The following is a 25188-nucleotide window of genomic DNA, read 5'->3' on the forward strand; positions in this document are numbered from 1 at the left end:
TGCTTTCTAAGGCCCACTTGACTTCACATTCCAGGATGTCTGGATCTAGGTCAGTGATCACACCATCGTGATTATCTGGGTCGTGAAGATCTTTTTTGTACAGTTCTTCTGTGTATTCTTGCCACCTCTCCTTAATATCTTCTGCTTCTGTTAGGTCCATACCATTTCTGTCCTTTATCGAGCTCACCTTTGCATGAAATGTTCCTTTGGTATCTCTGATTTTCTTGAAGAGATCCCTAGTCTTTCCCATTCTGTTGTTTTCCTCTATTTCTTTGCATTGATCGCTGAAGAAGGCTTTCTTATCTCTTCATGCTATTCTTTGGAACTCTGCATTCAGATGTTTATATCTTTCCTTTTCTCCTTTGCTTTTCTCTTCTCTTCTTTTCACAGCTAAAACCTAAAGCTCAATCTTCGTGTCTCCTGGTGGAAATGCTGGCTCCTTGACTCAGCTTTCTGTTTTTGTTGGTGGTGGTGGTTGCCCAATGAACTGTTGAACAGAGCATGGTAATGAAAGAGCTAATCTTCATTCAGTCTTTCGTTTATTGCTAATGAAGGTGAAAATAGCAGTGAGTGTAGTCTGGAATATGACACAGGTCCTCTTTAGGCATTGTGCTGGGAAGATGCCTTTGATCAACATTCACGCTGCTCTATAGTTTGCGTTACCTCATAGTCACCAGTAGGCTTAAGTTCTTGGTTTATGAATATTCAGCTTTTTGCTGATAAAACTTTCTATAGAACTAGAAGAGTTTCCCAGACCTCTGGAAGTATATTTTGAGATCAGCCTCTCTCAAAATTGCTTCAGTTACAGGCAGGACATGCATTTCATCAGACTTCCATCTTGTTTGTTAGCAACCTCTTTTTCACTTTGTCCCAAATGATGAAGGAAATAAGTCTTATGTTTCTGATCCTCCCATCTACCACAGGAGCTGGCAGTGTGTGAATACTCAAAAACTTGAGACTTTGTCAGAGCATTTCAGGGCTAAAAGGAGGCTTATAGGTCCATGAAGCCTTGATGTCTCTGTGAGTGGAATGGATGGGTCATATATGTGCACTGAACAAATAAAACTCTATGGTGTCTCCGTAGGTGATACAGGCCTGCCATTCATATCCCAAAGCAATTGAAGTTGTTGTGAACGCCTATGAACACATCAAGTGGAACGTGAAGTGGAAAAGAGCCATACCTGATGATGACTTGGAGGTAAAGCATCCATTCACTTCCTCTGGGTTTTCACTCCCCAGGACTTCCAGAACACAATGGAAGTACAGGAAATTCTAATTTTTTTTTTAAAAAAAAGGGTTTTGAGAATGCTTTAAGAATTTGAGAATGCCACTCCAATATGAGACAAAGGATTCTAAAATGCAGGTGTGAGCATAGATAAATAAATAGGTATGTAACACTTGGGAGCATCTTCGGAATTTCTCCATTAAGGGGCAAGTTGAACAATTATATAAAGTTGACAGTTTTACTTTCTTCCCCATCAATTTAGATGAATTTAACAACAACAACATCATTTGGGATTGCTCATATAGCATTTTTACCAGAAGATTAAACTGTTTTGTATAGATTATGTCACTGACTTTAATAAATTGCTTTGTATAGATTATTTTCATTCACTTTTAAGTATCCTAAAGTCTTTAGTAAGCAGGTAACAGAGTATTAAAAACGGTGGGACTCCCCTGGTAGTCCAGTGGTTAAAAGTCCATCTACCAATGCAAGAGATATGGGTTCCATCTCTGGTCTGGGATGGATCCCTGGGATCCTACATGCTGCAGGACCACTAAGCCTGTGCCCCGCAACTACTGAGCCCCAGCTCCAGAGCCCTCAAGCCAAAGCTATTGAACTGTGACTAGAGAAAGCCCACATGCCACAAAGAAGACCCAATGCAGCCATCAATATATAGAGAGATAGATAGATGGATAAAATTGTGGTAAAAATGTGTATAACATAAGATTAAAAAAAAAAACAACTTTGTGATGACTCGTGCAGGAAGCTTTGCAAAGCTGAGTCCTCATGCCGCACATGAAGTTTGCTGCCTTTGTGAACCAGCTGTTTCATTAGCCTTCTTTTCTTGGCTTTAGCCACCACAGCTGTCCCCAGCATGGGAGAGGTGTTGGCCACAGAGGGCAGAGCTCACTGGGCTTAGAGGCCAATGGCTTAAATGTAATGTTATTCTGCTACTTATTAGCTGCCTGTAGCTTTGAAAAGTTGCTTAACCTGTCTTAGCTTTATTATTCATGTTTAATTTTGCCTCACCGTCAGAGACTGTGGAAAGCTGCCATTAGATATAAAGTAGGGACTAAACACATCACTGTTGATTTCTATTGATGTAAACAGTGAGGCTTTTCTGACTTTAACATGTCTTGCCTTCCTTTTCAGAGACACTGGGATTTTTACCACTCTCTCTTCACCGTGTGCAGTAACTCTCCAAGGACTCTCATGCATTTATCAAGATGCGCCATTCGAAGAACGTTACACAGCAGATGTCACAGAGTAATTCCTTTGCTTTCCCTCCCATTGGCATTGAAAAAGTACTTGCTTTTAGAGCCGGAGGGAATCATTTATTAAGCCTTATGAGGCAGAAGTTCCCAATCCTAGATCTTCAAGTGGACTCGCTGGGTAGACACAGTTTGCATAAATAAAATGGTACTTGGGTTGATTATAAAACCTCAGGGATGTCAAAACACTTTGCAAACACTGTGTCATTAATCCTAGGGTATCATGGTGAGGGGAAATAAACAGAGGTAAAGTGAAGTTATTCTCAAAAATAAGAGCAGATTCAGAAGGTACTGACGTAACAATAATAATGTGTACAGTGCACTTACTTGGTACCTGCTATAATGTTGTAAAAATTTTCGTATTATCTCATTTGAGAGGGGACCCAGGTTTTCTTACAACCAATCTCATTTTCTCTCCCGTATCAGTAATAAGTTTACATCACCCTTCAGTTGCCAACAAGCAAGGCTCGTGATAGGCCTCTTAATCTTTGTGTCCTCCACCCTCTCCCACTTAGCAGAAATTACTGTTGCTAGTTTTGCCAACCCCTTTCCCCATACTGAGCTCCTCAACTTACTTTCAGTGAAGAAAGCGTGAGCAGAGTCAAAACAAGGGGCTCTTAGAAGCAAATTAGAAGTGAAAAACAAAGACGTATCCACTTGAAAGTCAAAATATTCATGTTAACGCACTCTCACTGAGCCAAAGACCAGAGATGCAAAGGTGAATCCGAAGCAAGGACTCCAGCCTTCCAGGACGTCGTCATTTAGCAGAGGATCCAGACATTTCAGCTGGGAGCTGCAGTGGCAGGTGTCGGGGGCGAGCACAGATGCAGGTTCATTCTCAGTGCCTCCCTTTGTAAGTCGTGCTTCTGATATGAAGTGTGGTTTTCTTTGAAGCCTGACGATGAAGAGTGAAGGGATAGTGTGAAGCAGAGGGGATCTCTGGCTGCTGTGAGTGTGCATGGAAAAGGACTCACTCTCAGTTTCCTGGCACATCTAGATATTTCTATTTTCGTATCATTTGCTGCCTTGTACTGTCCCAGGTTCCTTGGGGAAAATATTGCACACTCAATGGCTCCCGTGTATGTGACAAAGAAGTTTTAGAACATGTGTGCGAGGAAATGTATGAAAGGACTTAGTCTGGTTACTTTAGTCTTTTCATGTAAGAGACTGACATTTCAGAGCATTTTAGCTAGAAGATGAGAATTTTGCTGGTGATGGCTGCGTGCAGAAAGCATGTAGAAATACTTTGAAAATAGTAGAAGTTTGAGAAACTTGGAAATGCTAGTGTGTTAATCAGGTTTGTTAACGGTTTGCAGAAAGAGAAATGTAGATGGCTAGCCTTTGGACTTCATGGTTTATGAGGCTACTTTTCACTTCACGTATTTGTTCTTGCTAGTCACTTTTAGATATGCTCAGAGACTTTCAGCATTACGTTTTAGAGCTTAGATCAGAAGTAATTAAGCACAAATAAACCTATTTGCCAGCTGTGAGCAGAGTTTTTTTTTCCAGGGCTGGGGCGTATGTACATGTGTATGTGTCTCCATCTGGTTGAAGTTTACAGGCTTGAGTTTTGAGTAGAGATGAAGTCAAATATTCCACTAGCCTGCCATCTAGACTGGGCTTCACATCTTGGGATTTGCATCCTCCTGGGGCTGTGTAGGAAAAATAATGTAGATGCAATAATCTTTCTAAAGTATCAGTTCTACTCAGATATTTTGGGAGGAATATTTTGTACAAAACTGAGATCTGTATTATGGACTAGAATACTGTATATGTGTGAACTAGTCATATAAAACATGATCCTTAAAAAGAACAAACAGTTTGCATGCAGCAAGTGGTGTAGAACACATTCTAGAATGCCAGGTGGAGCTGTTGCCCACCCCCCACCCAGTTTCAGGAGTATTCTGGAGAAATATTTGTGATGCTGACTTAAACGGTAATGCTGAGGCTGAGGACGAAAGGAGAGAGGATGTTCCTTGCCTGGGGAAATAACGTTTCTCCGGCTGCCTGCTGTGCTTAGACGGTCTGTTAATCTGGTGTATGATACAGAACAACTTGTTTTGGATGGTTTATTTTGTAGATTTAAAATTGTTTCTCCTCACCTTTGAACCTTCATTTAGAGGACTTAAATAAAGCTCTTCCCTTTCCTTTCATCTTTGTGAGTTATCTGTTGATAAGACTTTTTCCTAACGGACTCCTCAGCAGTTAGACTAAAGAACTCTACATGATTCATTGCTTTCTTCCACATTGAGAAAAAAGAATGAGAAGATATGCCTGTAAATAAATAATATTTTAAAAGAAAGTAAAGGGTAAACACAAGTAAAAAACAGGTGATTGCTTTGAGAACAAAAAAAGTGTTTTAACGATAATAAAGAAATCGTGCTGAAGCGTAGTCCTCTGTCCTCTTGGGTTTCTGATTTCTTTTCATTCTCATCCTTCAAGCAACCATGAGCAGGAGCAACAGAGGAAATGATATCCTCGTGATATAATTGAAAAAGAATCTTTCACGTGAAAGAGAGTCTTTGAGATGAGGGAAAGACCACCCTTTCTGTTTTCTCCCTTCTTAGCTAGACACACAGGCTCTGTTTTTAACTCACCCAGCGTTACACTGTCACTGTCCTTCCATCCCGAACCCAGTGGTCTCCAATAAAAAACACGGCAGTCAAAGCCGACTCTAAGGATGAAAAAAGTAACGGACCGTTTGCAGTGGCTTATCAATACTGGAAAAAAAACAGCTGAGCCTTATATTTTTGTTACTCAGCTGATTGATTGTTTTCAACTACACACTTTCAAAACTTTTTAGAAAAATCCAATGATCTATTTTTTTTTGAAACGCAGACACCAGATCTAGTAGATGGAAGGAATTCATTGTCATTTTCTTTGGGGTGTGAACAGATGCACTACAGTGAAGTGTTAGAAGTTTTGGCTCTGATGCCTAAGTTTTTATCCTGACTCTCAGCCTAATTTGACCTGCTATCTGGGGGAAATGACATGCTTGCTCCGTGCCTCAGTTTCCTCATTTGTAAAGATGCAGATGGTAGTGGCACCTACCTCATAAAACTTTTATATGATCACTTTGAAGTGCAGGGAAGGAAAACGTTTTACTTGACCCTCTTAGGGTCCCTGACTGGGTCTTGAAAATTAAATTGACAAAGACAGATTAACAGGAGGAAAGAGCATACATTTAATATGTTGCACATGACATGGAAGCCTTTATAAGGAAATGAAGACCCTGAAGAAACAACCTTGAGTGTTTTCATGCTAGGTTTGATGGTAAGTGGGTAGTTGTGTAGAAATATGATAGATTAAGGACTATGAGGTCAGTGTGGTAAACTAGGGAACGCCTGGGAATCCTAACTATTCATTAGGATTCTTCTTTTTAAATTAATTTTTGCTTTATTATGTTGTGTTAGTTTCTACTGTACAGCAAAGTGAATCAGCCATACGTATACACGTGTCCCCTTCTTTTTGGACTTGCTCCCCATTCAGGTCACTACAGTGCATTAAGTAGAGCTCTCTGAGCTATACAACAGGTTCTCCTTAGTTACCTACTTTATACAAGCATTGATAGTATATATGTGTCAATTGTAATCTCCCAATTTCTCCCACCACCGCTTTTCCCCCTTGCTGCTGCTGCTGCTGCTGCTGCTAAGTCACTTCAGTCATGTCCGACTCTATGACCCCATAGATGGCAGCCCACCAGGCACCGCCATCCCTGGGATTCTCCAGGCAAGAACACTGGAGCGGGTTGCCATTTCCTTCTCCAATGCATGAAAGTGAAAAGTGAAAGTGAAGTCGCTCAGTCGTGTCCCCCTTGGTACCCATGTATTTGTTCTCTACATCTGTGTCTCTCTTTTTGCTTTACAAATAAGATCATCTGTTCCATTTATCTATATACATTAATGTACGATATCTGGTTTTGTCTTTCTGACTTACTTCCCTCTGTATGACAGTCTCTAGGTCCATCCGTGTCTCTGCAAACGACCCAGTTTCATTCCCCTTTTATGGCTGAGCAGTATTGCATCGTTACGAGTCTTCTTGATGTCCCTTTGTCTTAGAAGATAAGGGTGCTCCTTTCCTCCAGATTTAGGGAGAACACCTCCTGAAGGAGGGTTTTATGACCTCTTTCAGGGAATAAGGGGCAGGAATGGTCAGCATGATCTGCCTGTTTTTGCCGTTTCCTTGAACTCCTTCAGTCTAAAACGGTCACTATGCCAAGGTGCCACATATGGGAATGGCATGTCTAATGCATCAGAGGGTTAAATCTTTAGTCCATTAAAGAACACAGAGCAGGGTATGGCATTCAGTAAGGACTTTAATATTACTGTTGTCCTTGTTACTGTCATATTCATTATCATTTAGGGAGAGCTACCTACCACTGAGTAACACTTTGATTGAGTGAAGCTGCAGCTGAAGGTGACATGTGCTAGCTTTCTGTTCACTTTTGGAATTGCTTGTTGAGCTTCTTCTATATACCAGGCACTTTGCTGGCAGCTGGGAATCAACGGACGAGCAGACAGACCAGGTCTCTGACTTTCTTGGGGTTTTTTGAGTTGGGGGTCAGAGATGGAAATGACACTGATGTGGAGGATTAGCAAACAGGCAAAATGATTAATTTGTGAAATTTTGCCCTTTTTTAAAGTGGGTTTATCAAGGATGCAATGACTCCTTTTGCCATTTCCTGAAGGCTGTGGAATCACTTTATCATGTGGATAAACAGTGTCAATCAGCTGTTTCCATCTTCACTGAGGGAAGACGAGGAAGTTATCTTGGTAACAGGAGGAGTATAGATTGGCAATTCAGATTCCCAGCAGTGAGGGTTACTGCACATCAGAGTGAATGCACAGGAAGGGTTGGAGGATTTAATTTAATTATTCTTTCACTTTCAAGGGTTTATTCAGTACTAATACACGTATGGTTCTGTGCAAAATATGGACAGAAGAAGGGAGTGTTAATACCAGATTCCTGCAAGGTTCACTTTCAGTAGCTCAAGGTTTTGTGTGTCTTTTTGGTCTATTTGTTTGTGTTTTTACTGAGTAGTAAGAATAAAAGGTATACAGTGGGTTTTTTAAAGTTAGATGCTATCTAACGGAGCTGTTTTTCTGTCAACCTGCCATAAAATGGTTGATTAGAAATGATTTTCAAAACCTGTATTTCAGTGGCAAATTGCCTTCCTCCTATATTTGGGCTTCCCTGGTGGCTCAGAGGGTAAAGCGTCTGCCTGCAATGCGGGAAACCCGGGTTCGATTCCTGGGTCGGAAGATCCCCTGGAGAAGGACATGGCAACCCCACTCCAGTATTCCTACCTGGAGAATCCCATGGACGGAGGAGCCTGGTGGGCTCTATATAGAGTCCATGGGGTCACAGAGAGTCGGACACAACTGAGTGATTTGACTTTATGTTTGGTTACACTTGTCACCAGTGAGAAGCAGTGTGTGAAATATGAAGAAACAACCTCCAAGAAGCAGTTGATTCTTTTCTCTTTTTTTTTTCTTTTTCTTTCTTTCTTTTTTAATTTTAGTGACACTGAGTTGATTAGGTGTGCTGAAATATCTGATTTAGTAATAGGTTTTCTCACATAGAGGTATGCCTCAATGATATTGTATAACAACTATGCAAATATATGCTAATCCAGCCAAGGAAATAAAATAATGATGCTACCTTGTACTTCTTAAATTAAAGACACCAGTGGATTCGCTCTTAGTGCTTAATCAAGCGTGGAAGATTTGACAAAGCAGAACTGTCCTCATGTGGTGTTTTGGGTGGCTTTGAAGTAGAAGGTAGGTACCAGAGGTCTTCTCAAGCTCCCAGTGCCCAGTCATTGCCCAGAGTCACAAGGGAAGATGTTTACTCACTACCCCATATCAGATTTCAGGGAACCTGAAAGTCTCTGATTGAGAAGAGGTGGAAATTAATGGAGATTATAGTCAATTTAATTTAGGAAGCAAGACAAATAAACTCAGCTGCCTTTCAGAACACAAATTCTCTCTTTCCCCTGTTCAGGGTCCGGCAGGATGACTTTAATGGGCTGCATCAGCCAGTCTCCTTCCCCCTGTCTTCTTGGTGGTTTCACTCAATGGGAAAACCATCAGGAGGCTGAAGAGCAGGAGGAGATGGAGATGGGGACACGTCCTGGCTCCTTCCCTCCTGGGCCTTCTCTTGATGGTGGATGAGTTCCTTCCTCAAGGCCACACTTCCTGTAATGAGCCCTTCTCCTAAGCTACTATTCTCCTTGATGAAATTCTCTTCAGTCACCCTTGAGTGTGCAGTTCATTTCTTGTTGGGATTTTGGCAAATGCATAAACCATGCATAAGACCGTGATAAGTCAGTGAGGTCTCAGGGGGTGGTCCAGCCGAGAACTGCTGTCAGTGTTGAGGGAAGAGAGGGGTCACTGGGGACCAGTGGTCAGGCCAGTGGTCTTGAGCTGTGACCTGAAGAAAGGGAGGGTTGGGTAATAATTTGAGTAAGAACAGGGCAGTGGAAGGGGTGGAGCTTAAGGTGAGTAGCCTCGGTGAAGGCGTAGAACTGTAACATGCAGTGAGCATTTACTATCAATTAGACAAGCTTGGTGCAAGTAAAAGATGAACATTTGTTGTAGAGAGTGGAGAGTGAGGTTGGCAGGGGTGGGTGGGATCAAGTCAGGAGATATCTTTAACCATGTGGAAGCACCGTGGGAAATCAATGGAATATTATTATTATCATAATTATTCTTTTCCACCCCTATAGCTTTAACAGTAATAATAATTATGATACAACTACATAACATATATTTTATGATTTTCAGAGCATCTTCATGATGCTTAATAAATATAACTGCCTTTACCATTACCTTCAACTCTTCTTCCATGACAAAAAAATTTACAATTCTGAAGATTTAGCTGTGAAAAAAAAAAATCAAGCATGAGATTAATAAACTCTTTTCTTCCCATGTAAGACACTCCAATCAAATGGAATACTTTACTGGAGCAGAAAGGAATGATAGCCTTGCATTTTTTTAAATATCAAAAAGCTAAAGAATTTTTTAAATTGGGAAACGTTTTTAAAAAAGGGAAACCTTTTTTCCAGTGCAAAAGAGGATAAAGGGAACAGACACAAAATTGGGAGTTTGAGCACTGTTTACAATTCTTGCCACAGCAGTGTTCAACTGGTAAATTGTTTACAGAAGCACTGGCATAATTACAGCCCTTCAGGAACCCCAGAACTCCCAGTACTGCTGAAGTCAAAGGAACAACGAAAGGCCTCTTCGTAAGGTGATCCATCAGGGAGAGCTCAGGTAGCACTGACTTGTTTCTAAGTAACTTTGACTGATTCTACGATAAAGATACATACAAAGAAACTGCCGAGCTTTGTTCCCATGCATTAGCAAAACAGGGTGACATGGGAGGAAAAATCTGAATTTTGGAATCCAGTAGTTGAGTTTTAATCTTGACTGTGCTACTTAATATCTGTGTGAACTTGGGCTAGTTTCTTAACCCATGGGTCAATTTCTTTATTTGATTAACTAGTGATTAACTATCTGATTTGGGAACTAAATGTAAAGCATCTTAAGTGTCTGGTGTTCAGTTGAACCCTAATCAATGTTCAGATGGTGCATGAGTCTACTAAGTGGGAGGCATTATCTAGAATATACCTGAGAACACGTAGAGCTTCTAAGACATGCGTGGCATGGACCATGGCCTTTTTTTTTTTTTATTGCATTTTAACTGCAATGATTTTTTTCTTGTGGTACCAAGTCTCTGAAGCAAACTGTTCCAATCCGACTTCATTAATGGTTCTCTGCTCTTGGCAGTTTGACCTGAAAGAGGTAGTGTAGGAGAGTGTTCTCCCTACTGTGAATCCGAGCTTTGGAACTACCATCAGGTCTCAATTCTAAAAATAAACTCAAGATGACTTGAAGACTTACAGATGAGGTATGACATTATAAAAATCCTAGAAGAGAACATTAGGCAAAACATTATCTGACATAAATTGTAGCAATGTTTTCCTAGATCAGTCTCACAAAGCGAAAGAAATACAAGCAAAAATAAACAAATGGGACCTAATCAAACTTATTAGCTTTTGCACAGGAAAGGAAACCATAAATAAAAAGACAACCTGTGAACTGGGAGAAAATACTTACAAATGATGCAACCTACAAGGGCTTAGTTTCCAAAATATACAGATAGTGTAAACAGCTGTCTCTCTCTCTCTATATATATATATTTTTTTTTTTTTTTTTCAAAAAGCCTAATCAAAAAGTGGGCAAAAGACCTAAATAGACACTTCTCCAAGGAAGATATACAGATGACCATCAGGCACATAAAAAGATGCTCAACATCACTAATTATTATATGCAAATAAAAAGTATGATGAGGTATCACCTCACACCAGCCGGAATGCCCATCATCAAAAAGTCTACAGATAATAAATGCTGGAGAGGGTGTGTAGAGAAGGGAACCTTCCTATACTGTTGGTTGGAATGTAAACTGTTGCAGCCACTATGGAGAACAGTATGGATGTTCCTTAAAAAAGGAAAGATAGAGTTATCATATGATCTAGCAATCCCACTCCTGAACATATATCCAGAGAAAACTCTTTATTTCAAAAGGATACGTGCCACCCCAGTGTTCACAGCAGCACTGTATACAATAGCCAGGACGTGGAAGCAGCCTATGTGTTCATCAACCGATGAATGGATAAAGAAGATGTGGTATACGTACACAATGGAATATTACTCAGCCACGAAGAGAAGGAAACAAGGCCATTTTCAGCAATAATGGATGGACCTAGAAATTACCATTACTAAGTGAAGTCAGTCAGACAGAAAAAGACAAATATTATATGATGTCACTTATATGTGGAATCTTAAAAAAATGTTACAAATGAACACATTTACAAAATAGAAATAGACTTACAGACGTAGAAAACAAGCTCATTACCAAAGTGGAAGGAGGGGGAGGGATAAAGTAGGAGTTTGGAATTAGCAGACACACATGCAGAACATAGAAACAACAAAGTCCTACTGGATAGCACAGGAAACTATATTCAATATCTTGTAATAAACTGTAACAGAAAAAAGAAGTCTGAAAACGGAATCACTTTGTTGTACACCAGAAACTAACAACATTGTAAATCCACTATACTTCAATTTTTTTTCCAGTTTTATTTTTTTAAAAATTTATTTATTTTAATTAGAGGCTAATTACTTTACAATATTGTATTGTTTTTGCCATACATCAACATGAATCCACCCCGGGTGTACATGTGTTCCCAATCCTGAACCCCCCTCCCACCTCCCTCCCCGTACCATCCCTCTAGGTCATCCCAATGCACCAGCCCCAAGCTTCCTGTATCCTGCATCGAACCTGGACTGGCAATTCGTTTCTTATATGATATTATACATGTTTCAATGCCATTCAATTTAAAAAGTTAAAATAAAAATAAAAAATGCATCTCTGAAAAAAAACCAAACTGGAAAGCTCAAAGAAGACAAAAAGATCCACAGCAAGTTTCATTAATCTCCTGGTTACAGTTTCAAAGAAACCTGCTCTGCCCTTTGATCTGCGAATAAGGAAGAGATCTTAAAACCACAGTTTTCTATCCTGTTTTACATAATCCGGAGGAAAAAAAATTACAGTGAGTTTCTCTCCGTGTGGCATGGAAATGGACAATGTCATTAGTAATTCCATTCGTCTGATTTCTATTTTCTGTCCTACTTCCCTCTCGCCCTCTCTCTCTCCTTTTCCCTTCCCTTCTTGTCTCTTATCCTCATTTTTTAGTGTCCTTGCTGCCTCTGCTTGGCCAGGATCTCAGTGTGGGCTATGCCGGGGCAATGCTGGTGAAGTCTTGTGACTGTCAGTCATTGATGAGAGCAGTATCTCCTGCAACTTTGCTTCGGGATGCATGAAGGTGACACATAAGTCATGCAGAAACTGGGACATTTTATGCTTCTTTCTCCCTAATTCTTTGATTCCTTGTTCTCAGTCTGAAAGCCACAATTATGGAGGAATTTGTTTTCTTCTTAGCAATAGATTACAGGTTAGAGATAAGGGTCAAGCTTGAAGCAAAAACTACCAAAGAGGTTATGAGAAAAGTTTCCAAGATGAGACCTGCATGATTCAGGTCTGTCTGCCTTGGCAGTGCCAGAGAAGGGGCCTGGTCACCAGTTTCGGTTCTTAGCATCCCACATGCTGCTGTGTGTGTGCTTGCTAAGTTGCTTCAGTCGTGTCTGACTCTTTGCAACCCTGTGGACCATAGCCTGCCAGACTCGTCTGTCCATGGGATTCTCCAGGCAAGAATACTGGAGTGGGTTGCCATGCCCTCCTGCAGGGGATCTTCCCCACCTCTTATGTCTCCTGCATTGGCAGGCAAATTCTGCCAATCTCTTATGTCTCCTGCATTGGCAGGAGATCAAACCCGCATCTCTTACATCTCCTGCATTGGCAGGCAAGTTCTTTACCACTTGCACCACCCAGGAAACCCACATATTGCTGCACCATCAGACAACTCTTCAGTGAAATCTTGTATTTCCTTTTGGAAAGAGCAGAAGAGTTGCTTCCCGAGATCATCTAGAAGCTAGCTGGCCACATGGATGAACAAAGCAAGTCAGCCACACTGGATCAGAATTCCTCTCTGCCACTCACTCCCTCTGGGACAGTTTCTCTCTTTGCAACTAGGGGCAGTAATCACCTCATTGTAGAGTTGATGGGAAAGTAAATAGAAATGAGCATGTTTAGTACAATGCCAGGCACATACTTAACATTTATAAAGTGATTATTATCATAATCCTATCCTGCTTGTCTTTTCCAGCTGAACTCTGTAAGTTTATAAATGACTTGTGGGACCTCTCTGGTGGCTTAGTGGTAAAGAATCCATGTGTCAATGCAGGATGCCCATGTTCGATCCCTGGGTCAGGAAGATCCCGTGGAGAAGGATATGGCAACCCACTCCAGTATTCTTGCCTGGGAAATCCCATGGGTAGAGGAGCCTGGCAGGCTACAGTCCATGGGGTCCAAAGAGTCAGGCACAATTTAGCAAGTAAACAACAACAACAAAGTGACTTGTAGGCCCCACACATGTTAGAAACGTTTAGACACACACAGGTCTAGCAAACAGGTAAGTAGAATGCATGGATACATCTATTCAAGAATATGCCATCAGTATGCATTGCAGCGCACAGGAGGAAATCTGCGCATTTCTAAACACAGGATACATCTAAATAAATCTATGGGTCCTCTCGCAATGTGTTGATATTTGAGATGGTCTTCAATAGTCCTTACATTTTTTTTTTCTGCCTTGGGACAGGGCTGACTAACTCATTGAACAAGTTCTGCCTCTATATGTATAGTTTACCTTTCTTATTTAGATATGCAGTTCAGTTCAGTTGCTCAGTCATGTCCGACTCTTTGTGACCCCAAGGACTGCAGTGCGCCAGGCTTGCCTGTCCATCACCAGCTCCAGGAGTTTACTCAAACTCATGTCCATTGAGTTGGTGACGCCATCCAACCATCTCATCCTCTGTCATCCCCTTCTCCTCCCACCTTCAATCTTTCCCAGCCTCAGGGTCTTTTCCAATGAGTCAGTTCTTTGCTTCAGGTGGCCAAAGTATTGGAGTTTCAGGTTCAGCATCAGTCCTTCCAATGAATATTCAGGACTGATTTCCTTTAGGATGGACTGGTTGGATCTCCTTGCAGTCCAAGGGGCTCTCAAGAGTCTTCTCCAACACCACAGTTCAAAAGCATCAATTCTTCAGTTCTCAGCTTTCTTTATAGTCCAACTCTCACATCCATACATGACCACTGCAAAAACCACAGCCTTGACTAGACAGACCTTTGTTGGCAAAGTAATATCCCTGCTTTTTAATATGCTGTGTAGGTTGGTCATAACTATTCTTCCAAGGAGTAAGAATCTTTTAATTTCACGACTGCAGTCACCATCTGCAGTGATTTTGGAGCCCCCCCCCCCAAAGTAAAGTCTGTCACTGTTTCCATTGTTTCCCCATCTATTTGCCACGAAGTGATGGGACCAGATGCCATGATCTTAGTTTTCTGAATGTTGAGTTTTAAGCCAACTTTTTCACTCTATCTGGTGCTTAAATTTGAGCTCTCTTGAGATAGCAGAAGGGTGGCATGTCCTTTTCCCATCTGCGGCAGGCAGGTCTAACCAGTTGAGACACTCCTGTTGAACACAGACGCAGCCACTGAATCCTCCTCAACAGTGTGTAGATGGCCACCGCCAGCGCCCACGGTTGATAGGCAAGATTAAGCTTCTGTCATCTCTGGGTTCTATTTTCAAGATTCTCACCGACTCACGGTCATATATTATGTAGATAAAAAACTGGAAGAGATAGAAAGAAGGTGATAATTACTGGCACAGATTTTTTGTTTTCATTTTTTGTTTCTTTTCTCTGTGTATGTGTGTGTGTAAATATAGAATTTTTTTCAAGTGTTTGTTGAGCTGGTCCCTGTAGCAGGTGCTGGGGATTCAGAGGTAAATAATAATAGTCAAAGTCCCAGACCTCATGGGGTCATTTTAAGAAATACTAGTGCCCACTCCCCACCAATTCTTTAAAAAATCTTAATAAGCTAACTAGGTTAATTATACATATGAGTGATGTTAAGGGCCTCATATCATCAGTCTGCCTACTCTTTCCCCAACTAAGCTATAAGCTTCTTAAAGGAAAGAACTTCTGTTTTTCAAAAGATTAAGGTAAAATTTACATACATCAATATACACAAGCTTTATATAATTGGATGAATTTTTATAAACATATATAGCTGTGTAATAAATACTCTAATAAAGATAAAGAACACATATTACCCCAGAATTTTCCTTTCTGCCTCTTTCTAATAAATCCTCACATCCCATAGGCAACATCATGTTATTTCTATTACCAGATATTAGATTTACCTGTTCTTGAATTTCATAGAAATAGAATCATATAGTATGTATTCCTTGATGTCTAACTTCTTTCTCTCAACAGAGTATTTTGGAGATTCATCCAGATTTTCCCACACATCGGTAGTTTGTACCCCTTTCTTGCTTAGTAGTAATTCCACAGTATGAAAATACCACAATATGTTTGGGTTTCCCAGGTGGCGCTAGAGGTAAAGAGCCCACCTGCCAATGCAGGAGACAGAAGAGACTTGGGCTCAATCCCTGGGTCAGGAAGATCCCCTGGAGCACGGCATGGCAACCCACTCTAGTGTTCTTGCCTGGAGAATCCCATGGATAGAAGAGCCTGGCAAGCTAAAGTCTATGGGGTCACACAGAGTCGGACATGACTGAAGCGACTTAAAACACACACACACACACACCACAATATGTTTATCCATTCTCCTGTTGATAGAGATTTGGGTTATTTCCAGTCTGAGGTAATAATGGATGATGGTTAATTTTATGTGTCAACTTGGTTAGACTATGATACCCAGATGTTTGGTCAAACAGCAATCTAGGATGCAACTGTGAAGGTATTTTTTTAGAAGTGATCAACAGGCTCAGAGTGTACTCATACTCATTATACTCCATATTATGAAGGCAGATTATCCTCCATAATATTGGTGGGCCTCATACAGTCAGTTAAAGACCTTGTAAGAAAAAGACTGAGGTCCTCAGGGGAAGGATTTCTGCTTCCAGACTACCTTCAGATTCAGAATTAAAGCATTAACTCTTATATAGGTCTCCAGGGTGCCCTGAAGACTTCAGATGAGAGTTCCTACAATCACATAAGCCAGTTCTTTCAAACAAATAAATCTTTCTCTGAATACATATACACAGCCTAGTGGTTCTGTGTCTCTGGGGAACCTTGACCAACACAATGGACAAACTTGCTATAAACATTCTTGCTGAAGTCTTTTTGTGGACATGTTTCCATTTCCCTTGTGTAAATATCTAGGAGTGGAATCGAAAGGTCAGTCTGTGGGCATATGTTTAACTTCATAAGAAAGTGCCAAGTGGTTTTTCAAAGTTATGGACATTTTTTCACTCCCATCAGCAATACATGAGAGTTCTAGCTGCTGCACATTCTTATCAACATTTAGTGGTATCAGCCTTTTTAATTTTAGCTGTTTCAATGGATGTGCATGGATATGTATTTGTAGTTTTTAATTTGCATTTCTCTGAGAGCTAATCATGTTAAACAGCTTCTCTTGTGCCTACTGGGTGTTTGTTTATCTTCTTTCGTGGACTGCCTGTTCAAATATTATGCGATTTGTTCCTTTTGGGTCTCAAATGGTAGCATTTAGTAGGAGTTACACAACTATTGAATGAATGAATAGAAGAATATTATATCCTCTATTATCAGTGATTATTCTGAAATGATTATTAAATCTTTGTCCAGTTATTTATAATGCTTCTAAAGTGCTTCAGTAATGCCTGACACATAGGCAGCAGCCGACATTTGTCAGCTGCTAATACCATCCCTATTTTTTGTGAGGAATTGGAGATCAGAAATATTGTGTGACTTAACCCAGGTTACCTGGTTACTAACTGTCAAAAACGCTCCTCAACTCTGGGTTCTGTAATTTCACTTTTTTATTTTTTGTTATTAATAGCTTGACCATTTAAATATAGGATTCACCATTAAATGTGTTACTTCATTTTTCTCTTGACTGTTACTTATAGCACATCTATTATTGCAAATACAATGGTGCTGATCATTTTACTTGTATTTAACTCATTTAAACACAATGATTTCGGGCTCCAAAATCACTGCAGATGGTGACTGCAGTCATGAAATTAAAAGACACTTGCTCCTTGGAAGAAAAGCTATGACAAATCTAGACAGCATATTAAAAAGCAGAGCCATTACTTTGCCAACAAAGGTCCGTCTAGTCAAAGCTATGGTTTTTCCAATAGTCGTGTATGGATATGAGAGTTGGACCATAAAGAAAGCTGTGCAATGAAGAATTGATGCTTTTGAGCTGTGGTGTTGGAGAAGACTCTTGAGAGTCCCTTGGACTGCAAGGAGATCCAACCAGTCCATCTTAAAGGAAATCAGTCCTGAATATTCATTGGAAGGACTGATGCTGAAACTGAAACTCCAATACTTTGGCCACCTGATGCGAAGAACTGACTCATTTGAAAAGACCCTGATGCTGGGAAAGATCGAGGGCAGGAGGAGAAGGGGATGACAGAGGATGAGATGGTTGGATGGCATCACTGATTCAATGGACATGAGTTTGTGCCAACTCCGGGAGGTGATGGACAGAGAAACCTGGCGTGCTGCAGTCCATGGGCTCACAAAGCGTCAGACACAACTGAGTGACTGAACTGATTTAATTTAACTCATTTAATTCTCACTACAATCCTACAATCCTGTGATGAAAGTACTATTATATTTATTTTAGACAATGAAACTGTAGCACAGAGATGTTATGCAATCACATAGCTAATTAAGAGGTACAGGCAGGATTCAGGCTTGGTTGGTCCCATATCAATACCCAGGTGTTTTGTTTTGCTTCTAAACCGTAATATTCTACTGTTTCTTATGACAAGAATAATTTTGGACAAGGTGAATTTGAGGGGTTAGTGAAACGGCAGGATAGAGAAGTTCAACAGAGTTATGACACTTAGGAGAAAGTTATTGACAGAGATGGGGGCGGGGGTACCGGAGAGGAGAGTATGGTAAGACTGTGCCTGTGTGTTCAGTAAACCACAGGGCAAGACCATTCTAGGAAAGGTGTGTTAGGAGTGGTTAGAGAAAGTGCTGAATATATTCAAAGATGGACAAATTCTAACAGTTTGATTCCAGAAAGTTCTATCATGGCCCCCATTTTTTATGGACCTGCCTTATCTACAAGGAGAGGCCTATAATGATGAAGTCTTATAATCTGCAATAGTTTGTCCCTAAGATATTCCACAATATTTTGGCTGCTGTTTGCTGTTAGAATCTGAGGCATGTGGACCTGGGTTACCTGCCCACACAGCCCAGGAGCTCAAAAGCCATTCTGATCACCCTTTTCTTTTTACTGGAAACCTCGAACACCCCCTCAAGTGTCTGTTAAGTCGGGCTGACTCATTTCTCCTTCTGCTCAGATTTCACTCCCCTGAAAAGGCCATCTGAGGAGCAAGGAGTGAGTCAGTCCCGTCAAGCTGGCAGTGCCCAGGGCTGGAGCTTAATTGGCCTTATCTTAGCTCCCACAGGGTAAGTAACCATGCCAAGCCAGATGCTCTAACCCTGGAAAAACAGGTGCACATATGTAAAGGAGGCCTTTGTGACCTTAATGGGAGGTTAGCTGAAAGTCAGTCTATATTTGCTCCTGGCAACAGAATATTTACTGAACCATGGGCTACAAGGCACATTCAGTTTCCCTAAAAATTCATCTCTGCACTGAATATTTGGGCATGTCAGAAACATCAGGACTTGCACAGCAGGTCTGAGCCAAACTCTTCCTCTTGACAGTCCAGAGAGGCAGTAGTTGACAAGGAGTGACTAAGCCAGGCTGTGCCTACTGGGCTGCACACACAAAACATGTTTTTGAAGCCCTGTATACACTCAGCAGGAACACCCTGTTCTTTCTGGCTGGTTGCCAGACACTTATGAGAGAGTTAGCTCATTGCCAAGAATAGACACCAAGGCCTCTTTCCCGCCCCAGAAGGGGACCCTGTGTGGTGCTGGGTGGCCACCACCACCCCATCCCTGCTCATCAAGCCTTCCAGACCTAGCCTACAGACTGTTTCCCTGCACTTCTCAACCCCTTGGGTAGTTTTTAAATAATTACTAGAGACTAGTACATATCTCTGGGCCACTGTAGTCGTGCAATTCAAAGGCAAATGCAAATATATTCCTTGTTCTTCGTTTGTTTTGCTTCTCTTAGCCTCAGGCTGTGAACCTTAGAGGCAACATCCGAGGAGAATAACCACCAGTCTTTTCCATTTCATAAAAGGTACAGACTGCGCTCCCACACTAGCCCTCTGCCGTAGTTCTGGCAAGGAACACAAAGGTTACTTGAAATTCAACCAATGCAGGCAAAGTGTTGAAAAAACATTTATCTTCTCTCAGAGGTACTCCTCCCCAGAGTCTTCCTAAATCCTCAGTGTCTCCATTTGGTTCAACTCTATAGTCAAATATTAAAAATTTTTTTCCTCTCTGAAGTGCCTATAAGAGGGAAGTGTCCATTTTAAAATAAATATTTTAAAGTGAGTTTTTTAATATATTCCCTATATTTGTATAGGATATAGCTTCTTGTTTAAAATCTGCTTGCAGAGTTCTCTAAGTTTAAAAAATTCAACTGCTTTTTGGTCTATGGAATTCTGATTAACCAAGATAAAACTGCATGGTGTCAACTACCTGAAATTTTGGCATTTACCCAATCCATGCACCCACCCAGCCACCCATCCATCCATCCGTGCACTCATTCATTCATACTATACTTTCTGAGTTTGAAGATCCTAATAAGTAACTCATCAGCCTTTCTAGCGCTAAAGTTGAGAACCTACAGTAATGAAGAGATGATAAATGTCACACAGACCCTCATTGCTTATTAAGCAACTTAAAATAGAAAAGCTCAGGAGAGAATGATCTGTGTGAGAGTTAAAGATCCTGCCATGGAGTGATTTCACCAACCATATGCAACTGCAAAATATAGAAAGCCAAGCCCAGGCAGGATAAGTTCATTCTGTGCTTAGGACCTGCTAATTGGTTTCACATGTATGTGCACGGAACCCTCCTGGGGCTAGATTCCAATATGGGGAGAGAAATGAGGTAATTCACTGAAAGATACATCTGAGTCAGACTGAAGGAGCTGTTATGACACTGAGTTGTGGTTATAATCAGGGTTGGTGGGAGGATGACACTTTATTTAGGGAGGTATTGATGGTCAAAAAGAACTGACCTTGAATGCTATTTCTCTACTTCCTAAGTGTGATCTTGGCTTTTCACATTATTTATTCAGTAAGTATTCACTGAGCCCTATTATGTGCCAAATGGGCTTCCCGAGCGGTGGTGGCTCAGTAGTAAAGAATCTGCCTGCAATGCAGAAGACGCAGGAGACGCAGGTTCAGTCCCTGGGTGGGGAAGATCCCCGGAGGAGGGCATGGCTACTCACTTCAGTATTCTTGCCTGGAAGAGCCGCTGGACAGAGGAACCTGGCGGGCTTCAGTCCATAGGGTCACAAAGAGTCAGACACCACTAAAGCAACTGAGCGCACACACATGTGCCGAGCATGGTGGGAGGTGATGGAAATATCCTTGCCTTTACAACATAACACTGATTATTTTTGGGGCTTCACTCTCCTAAGGCATAACAATAGCTATCTTTCAGAACTGTGTGGAGTTCACACATAACTCTGTAAGTATGATAAGATACTAAGAGGGACTTATTGTCTCTAACTGGCAACTTGGCTCCAAATTTGGGGACAAATAGATGATAGAGGACAAAGAGATGATTGGGATTTATTAAGATGCAAATTCTGCTGCCCTCATTATCACTCTCAATTCATTTATCTTGAGAGAACGATTGAATTGTTAATCTTCAGTTTTAGAAAGAATTCCATGTCTTTTCCTTCCTCCCTTGGAGGGTGGTCCTTCTAAAATAAGCCAATGGGGGTGCCTCAAGAGTGATTTGTAGAGATTGGGGAGGAGGTTGCCCACAAGAAGTTGAGCCTGGAATCTCATTTTTCAGTTGGATACCTACTTATGCAATGAATGGATTTGCTAAACTGCACTTTGTGCCTATTTGAGCAAAGGGAAAGAGGTTTACGGGGAAAACTCGGGGTAAAGAAAATGGGCAGGAGGGGAATAGGGCACATTTTCATTATCTGGCAGGAGTGGATACCATGGAAAGCATGAGTTACTGTGATGGAACCACACCCCGAAGTGTGACTAGGAGAAGAGACCCCAACAGTAAAAGTCTGTAGGGTGGATTATATAGGGACAGGAGTTGAGGGAGATTGGAAAAGGTCCCTTGGAGCTGGTTTTCCCATGAGAGGTGGCCTCTCAGTGATGAGCCTGCCAGAGGATCTTCCTAAGAGTCATCAGATGTCCCTCAAGAGGTGCAGCATTTGGTTGGCTGCCATGAGGGACGGCAGAACTCACAATGGCACCCAGTAAGTATTAAAAAAGAAAGTTTCTGTTCCCTTTGAGAATGCTGCCTCCCAGCCTTCAACACAGCAAAGGACTCAGAAGATGTGGGGGGGCAGGTTGGGGGGGTCGAGGAACAGGGGGTGGGGATCAGGAAGAGATGCCCCCTCTCCTTGCCCACATTCATGCCTCAGCATTGTCCCTGGATCCAGAGAGGAGATGGACATTTAAATTGGATGAAAATGGAAGTGGAAAGTGCTGGGGTATGTCTTTTAGAAGCTGAAAAGATCAGGAAATTGGCATCTGCTGGAGATGCCATAAAGTCTTGGGAAGGGGGGATTCAATGGAGCATGTTTTAAAGCAGTGATTGAAGAAAAATAAAACCCTATGAAGTTTGAACCCTGCTGAGTTCACAGTATTCAATAAACTGCTGACAAATGTGAAGTGCTTAGCAAACAGTCACTGCTTCACAAATGAAAGATATCATTACTCCTAGTCACCTAAAGAGAATAAATACTCAGAAAATGTACATGTGTTTCAATATCAAAGAGCAAGTAAGATGCTCAATTTGTATTTTTGCTTTAAGAGAGACATAGTATGTTCATGATGTCTTCTGCTTTCCTCATGAAGTTCTTCTCAGGATGTTTTCTGGATTGTTTCACCACATTCCTTTTGCTATTTTAGGCATTTGCCTTTATATTTCATAGACCCTCTCAGGGAATGAGAGGATCCTAAAGGTCATCTGAAGCTGAAACTCCAATACTTTGACCACCTCATGCGAAGAGCTGACTCATTGGAAAAGACTCTGATGCTGGGGGGGATTGGGGGCAGGAAGAGAAGGGGACGACAGAGGATGAGATGGCTGGATGGCATCACCGACTCGATGGACGTGAGTTTGAGTGAACTCCGGGATTTGGTGATGGACAGGGAGGCCTGGCGTGCTGCCAATTCATGGGGTCACAAAGAGTCGGACACGACTGAGCGACTGAACTGAACTGAAAGGTCATCTATTCCCACCTCCAACTTAGGTGAAGATAAAATACTATTTAATTATTAGAAAGATACTTCAAGTTCTTAAAAATGAAGTATCTTGTACGGGGGTGCAATAAAGCAATTTCTGCAGACTTAGTACACAATGAGGAAATCGAAAGTCCTGATGTGGTGAAGCAGAAGGAAGAGGACACCGGGCTTGCTAGGCACAGAGCCAGAAGACTCCAGCAATGTTACAGTTCATGTGCCATCAACCCTGCTTAGCACCCACTTCCTCAGCTATAAAATGGGGGTTGCGACAAGGACCACACCGAATCATGATGATTAAGTGAGATGATTATGTAAAGCATGGAACACAGGGCTGGGAACACAGCTGAGGCTCAAGAAGTAGCTGTTTCCCCCTTTCTGCAGTTGCAGGGTTAGAAGACACCCCTGGGAAGAAGAAATAATGAGTTACTCAGAGAGAGAGGGATTGGGAAGGGGAGTATCAGGAAAAATCCTAAACTTTCACTTGTATAGTCAACTAGAGCTAGTAGTTAAGTGCCATGATTAAGAAGAACTGCAGAATATCATAGTGACACTATTGGAGTAGAATGACATACTGGTATTTTCATATTTATTTCATAATGTATTGATATCCTGGTATTAATATCTTTATTCAAAAACAATGTTCAGAATTCAGCAAAATTTTCAAAAATCATTGAAACTAAATATTTGGTAGATTTCCCCTATAAAATGTATAAACATATAATATGAACTAGATTCCAAAAATTAAATATTAAACATACATTATCATTCTAATTTGAATTAATAGCAAGAGAAACACAATATACTTATACTAAATAAACTACTATTATAAAAAGTGAAGAAAATAAATCCTGAAAATTAACAATGAGTTATTTGACTTTTTTGCAGGTCTGATCTTAAGAACCATGTGTATCAATGGTATCATCTTTGATGGTGAGCCAAATTTGGGGACAAATTTTTCTAGCCACTAGAAAAGCTTTTTCATATTTTATACTAGCTGGATAAATAGTTAAGAGATAAATATAAACTAAATCCAAACTTCTTTCTCAGCATCTTTTACATACAACTAATCTTATTTCCTGGGCTTCCCAGGTGGTGGTAGGGGTAAAGAACCGCCCTGCTACTGCAGGAGACATAAGAGATTCTGGTTTGATTCCTAGGTTGGGAAGATCCCCTGGAGGAGGGCATGGCAACCCACTCCAGTATTCTTGCCTGGAGAATCCCATGGACAGAGGAGCCTGGCAGGCTACAATCCATAGGGAAGAGTCAAACGTGACTGAAGCGACTTAGCACACACACACAATCTTATTTCTGTGTGCTAATCTTTTAAAACTTTTTACTTTTATTAAAGACTTCAATATTTTTATTAACAGCAAGCTGTAGTTTTTGTTTCTAAGGCCCAGCAGTTGATTTGCAAGATCCCTGGTTCTTAGTTTCTGCTATGAAACAAACAGCCTTTGTTCAAACAAACAAAACAAATCAATCAAACAGATAAGGAGTTTCCACCACTGAACACTGATTGTTTTTGCTGTCAACTTGGCCCCATTCGAAGTGTAAGGTAAGAGGGTAAGACTAAGTCTTTGTTCTTTATAATTCTCTTTTAGGGAAGCTCTCCTTCTTTATATATTCAGATTAATGCTAAAAATAAAATTTAAAAATACCTCTTTCAAGAAGTAGACCTAGAGAGAATTTGATCTGGGAAAATCTGTGCTAAGAGTTATACTCTTTTTCACTTACAAGCCCAAATACCTTGAAAGATCATAAAGCCTCCATGTAAATGCTGGGTTTAACTCTTTAGGTACTTCTCAAGACATAAATAATTCAGATTTCAGATTTTTAAAATACTGAAATAATGGTATCACACCAACAAACAGATTGGGTCTTTGATACTTCACAAAGTATCAAAGCATGATATACTGGAGTTCTAGAATATTGCAATTCAACACTACAGTCACTAGTTTAAATCATCTTGCTCAGAAAATTTTCCTTCATTAAAGTAAGTGTCTAAATTTCCTTTTTAGAGTAAGTCCACATTGATTTAAGGCAGATGTTTACAGGGTCTATTTAAATACATGAATACACCTAAGATGTCCATTCCAAGTCCAATGCAATGGACATGAACTTGGGCAAACCTCCGGGGTGAAAGAGTCAAACACGACTGGGCGACTGAACAACGACCAGGTGTCCTCACTTTAGTCGTTAATGAGAGGGATGCAGACCAAGTCTGTTGTTTTTCAAAGCTGAGCAGTGGACAGAGAACTGCAGGTAGGAGGAAGAGAATTATGATTGGAGGGTCAGACCCAGGAGGGAGGGGCAGTAGATTGGCCCTAGAAAGCCTGGGGCTGCCTCAGGAAGACAAAGGGGGCCTGGAAGCAATGCTGATGCAGGCAGGGAAGGGTCAGAGGGTAGCCAGACACCTCTCCTCCAACACGTTTACACTGGGCACAGTTTGTGGCAAAGCCACTGTATTAAGTGTGGCCGAGAAAATGTATTTTTAAAAAGTGACAGTCTAGGCTTTTAACAGCTTGAGGAAGGGAGAAAATCAGACCTGATATTGTTATTGATCCTCCCAAGTCAGTCTCCAACAGAAGTCCTGCTCTGTGTCACTGGGGCCAACAGAACAAGACCCAATTTGTATGAGGAACAGATGAAAGCTATACTCTGATCAAGGAACG

General features: G+C 41.0%; 1 protein-coding gene across 1 annotated transcript in view; it reads left to right on the forward strand.

Moving 5' to 3' along the window:
- The window catches only part of ASB4 (ankyrin repeat and SOCS box containing 4), an 80692-nt gene extending 75804 nt beyond the window's left edge, over positions 1–4888 (forward strand). Inside the window, exons 4-5 of the mRNA XM_061413491.1 lie at positions 1085–1198; positions 2378–4888. Coding sequence (XP_061269475.1) covers positions 1085–1198; positions 2378–2566 — 303 coding nt within the window. The 3' untranslated portion in view covers positions 2567–4888. The remainder of the gene's footprint in view (positions 1–1084; positions 1199–2377) is intronic.
- The last annotated feature ends 20300 nt before the right edge of the window (positions 4889–25188 follow it).

The sequence above is a fragment of the Bos javanicus genome, chromosome 4 (assembly GCF_032452875.1).
Source record: "Bos javanicus breed banteng chromosome 4, ARS-OSU_banteng_1.0, whole genome shotgun sequence".
In the NCBI taxonomy this organism is placed as follows: Eukaryota; Metazoa; Chordata; class Mammalia; order Artiodactyla; family Bovidae; genus Bos; species Bos javanicus.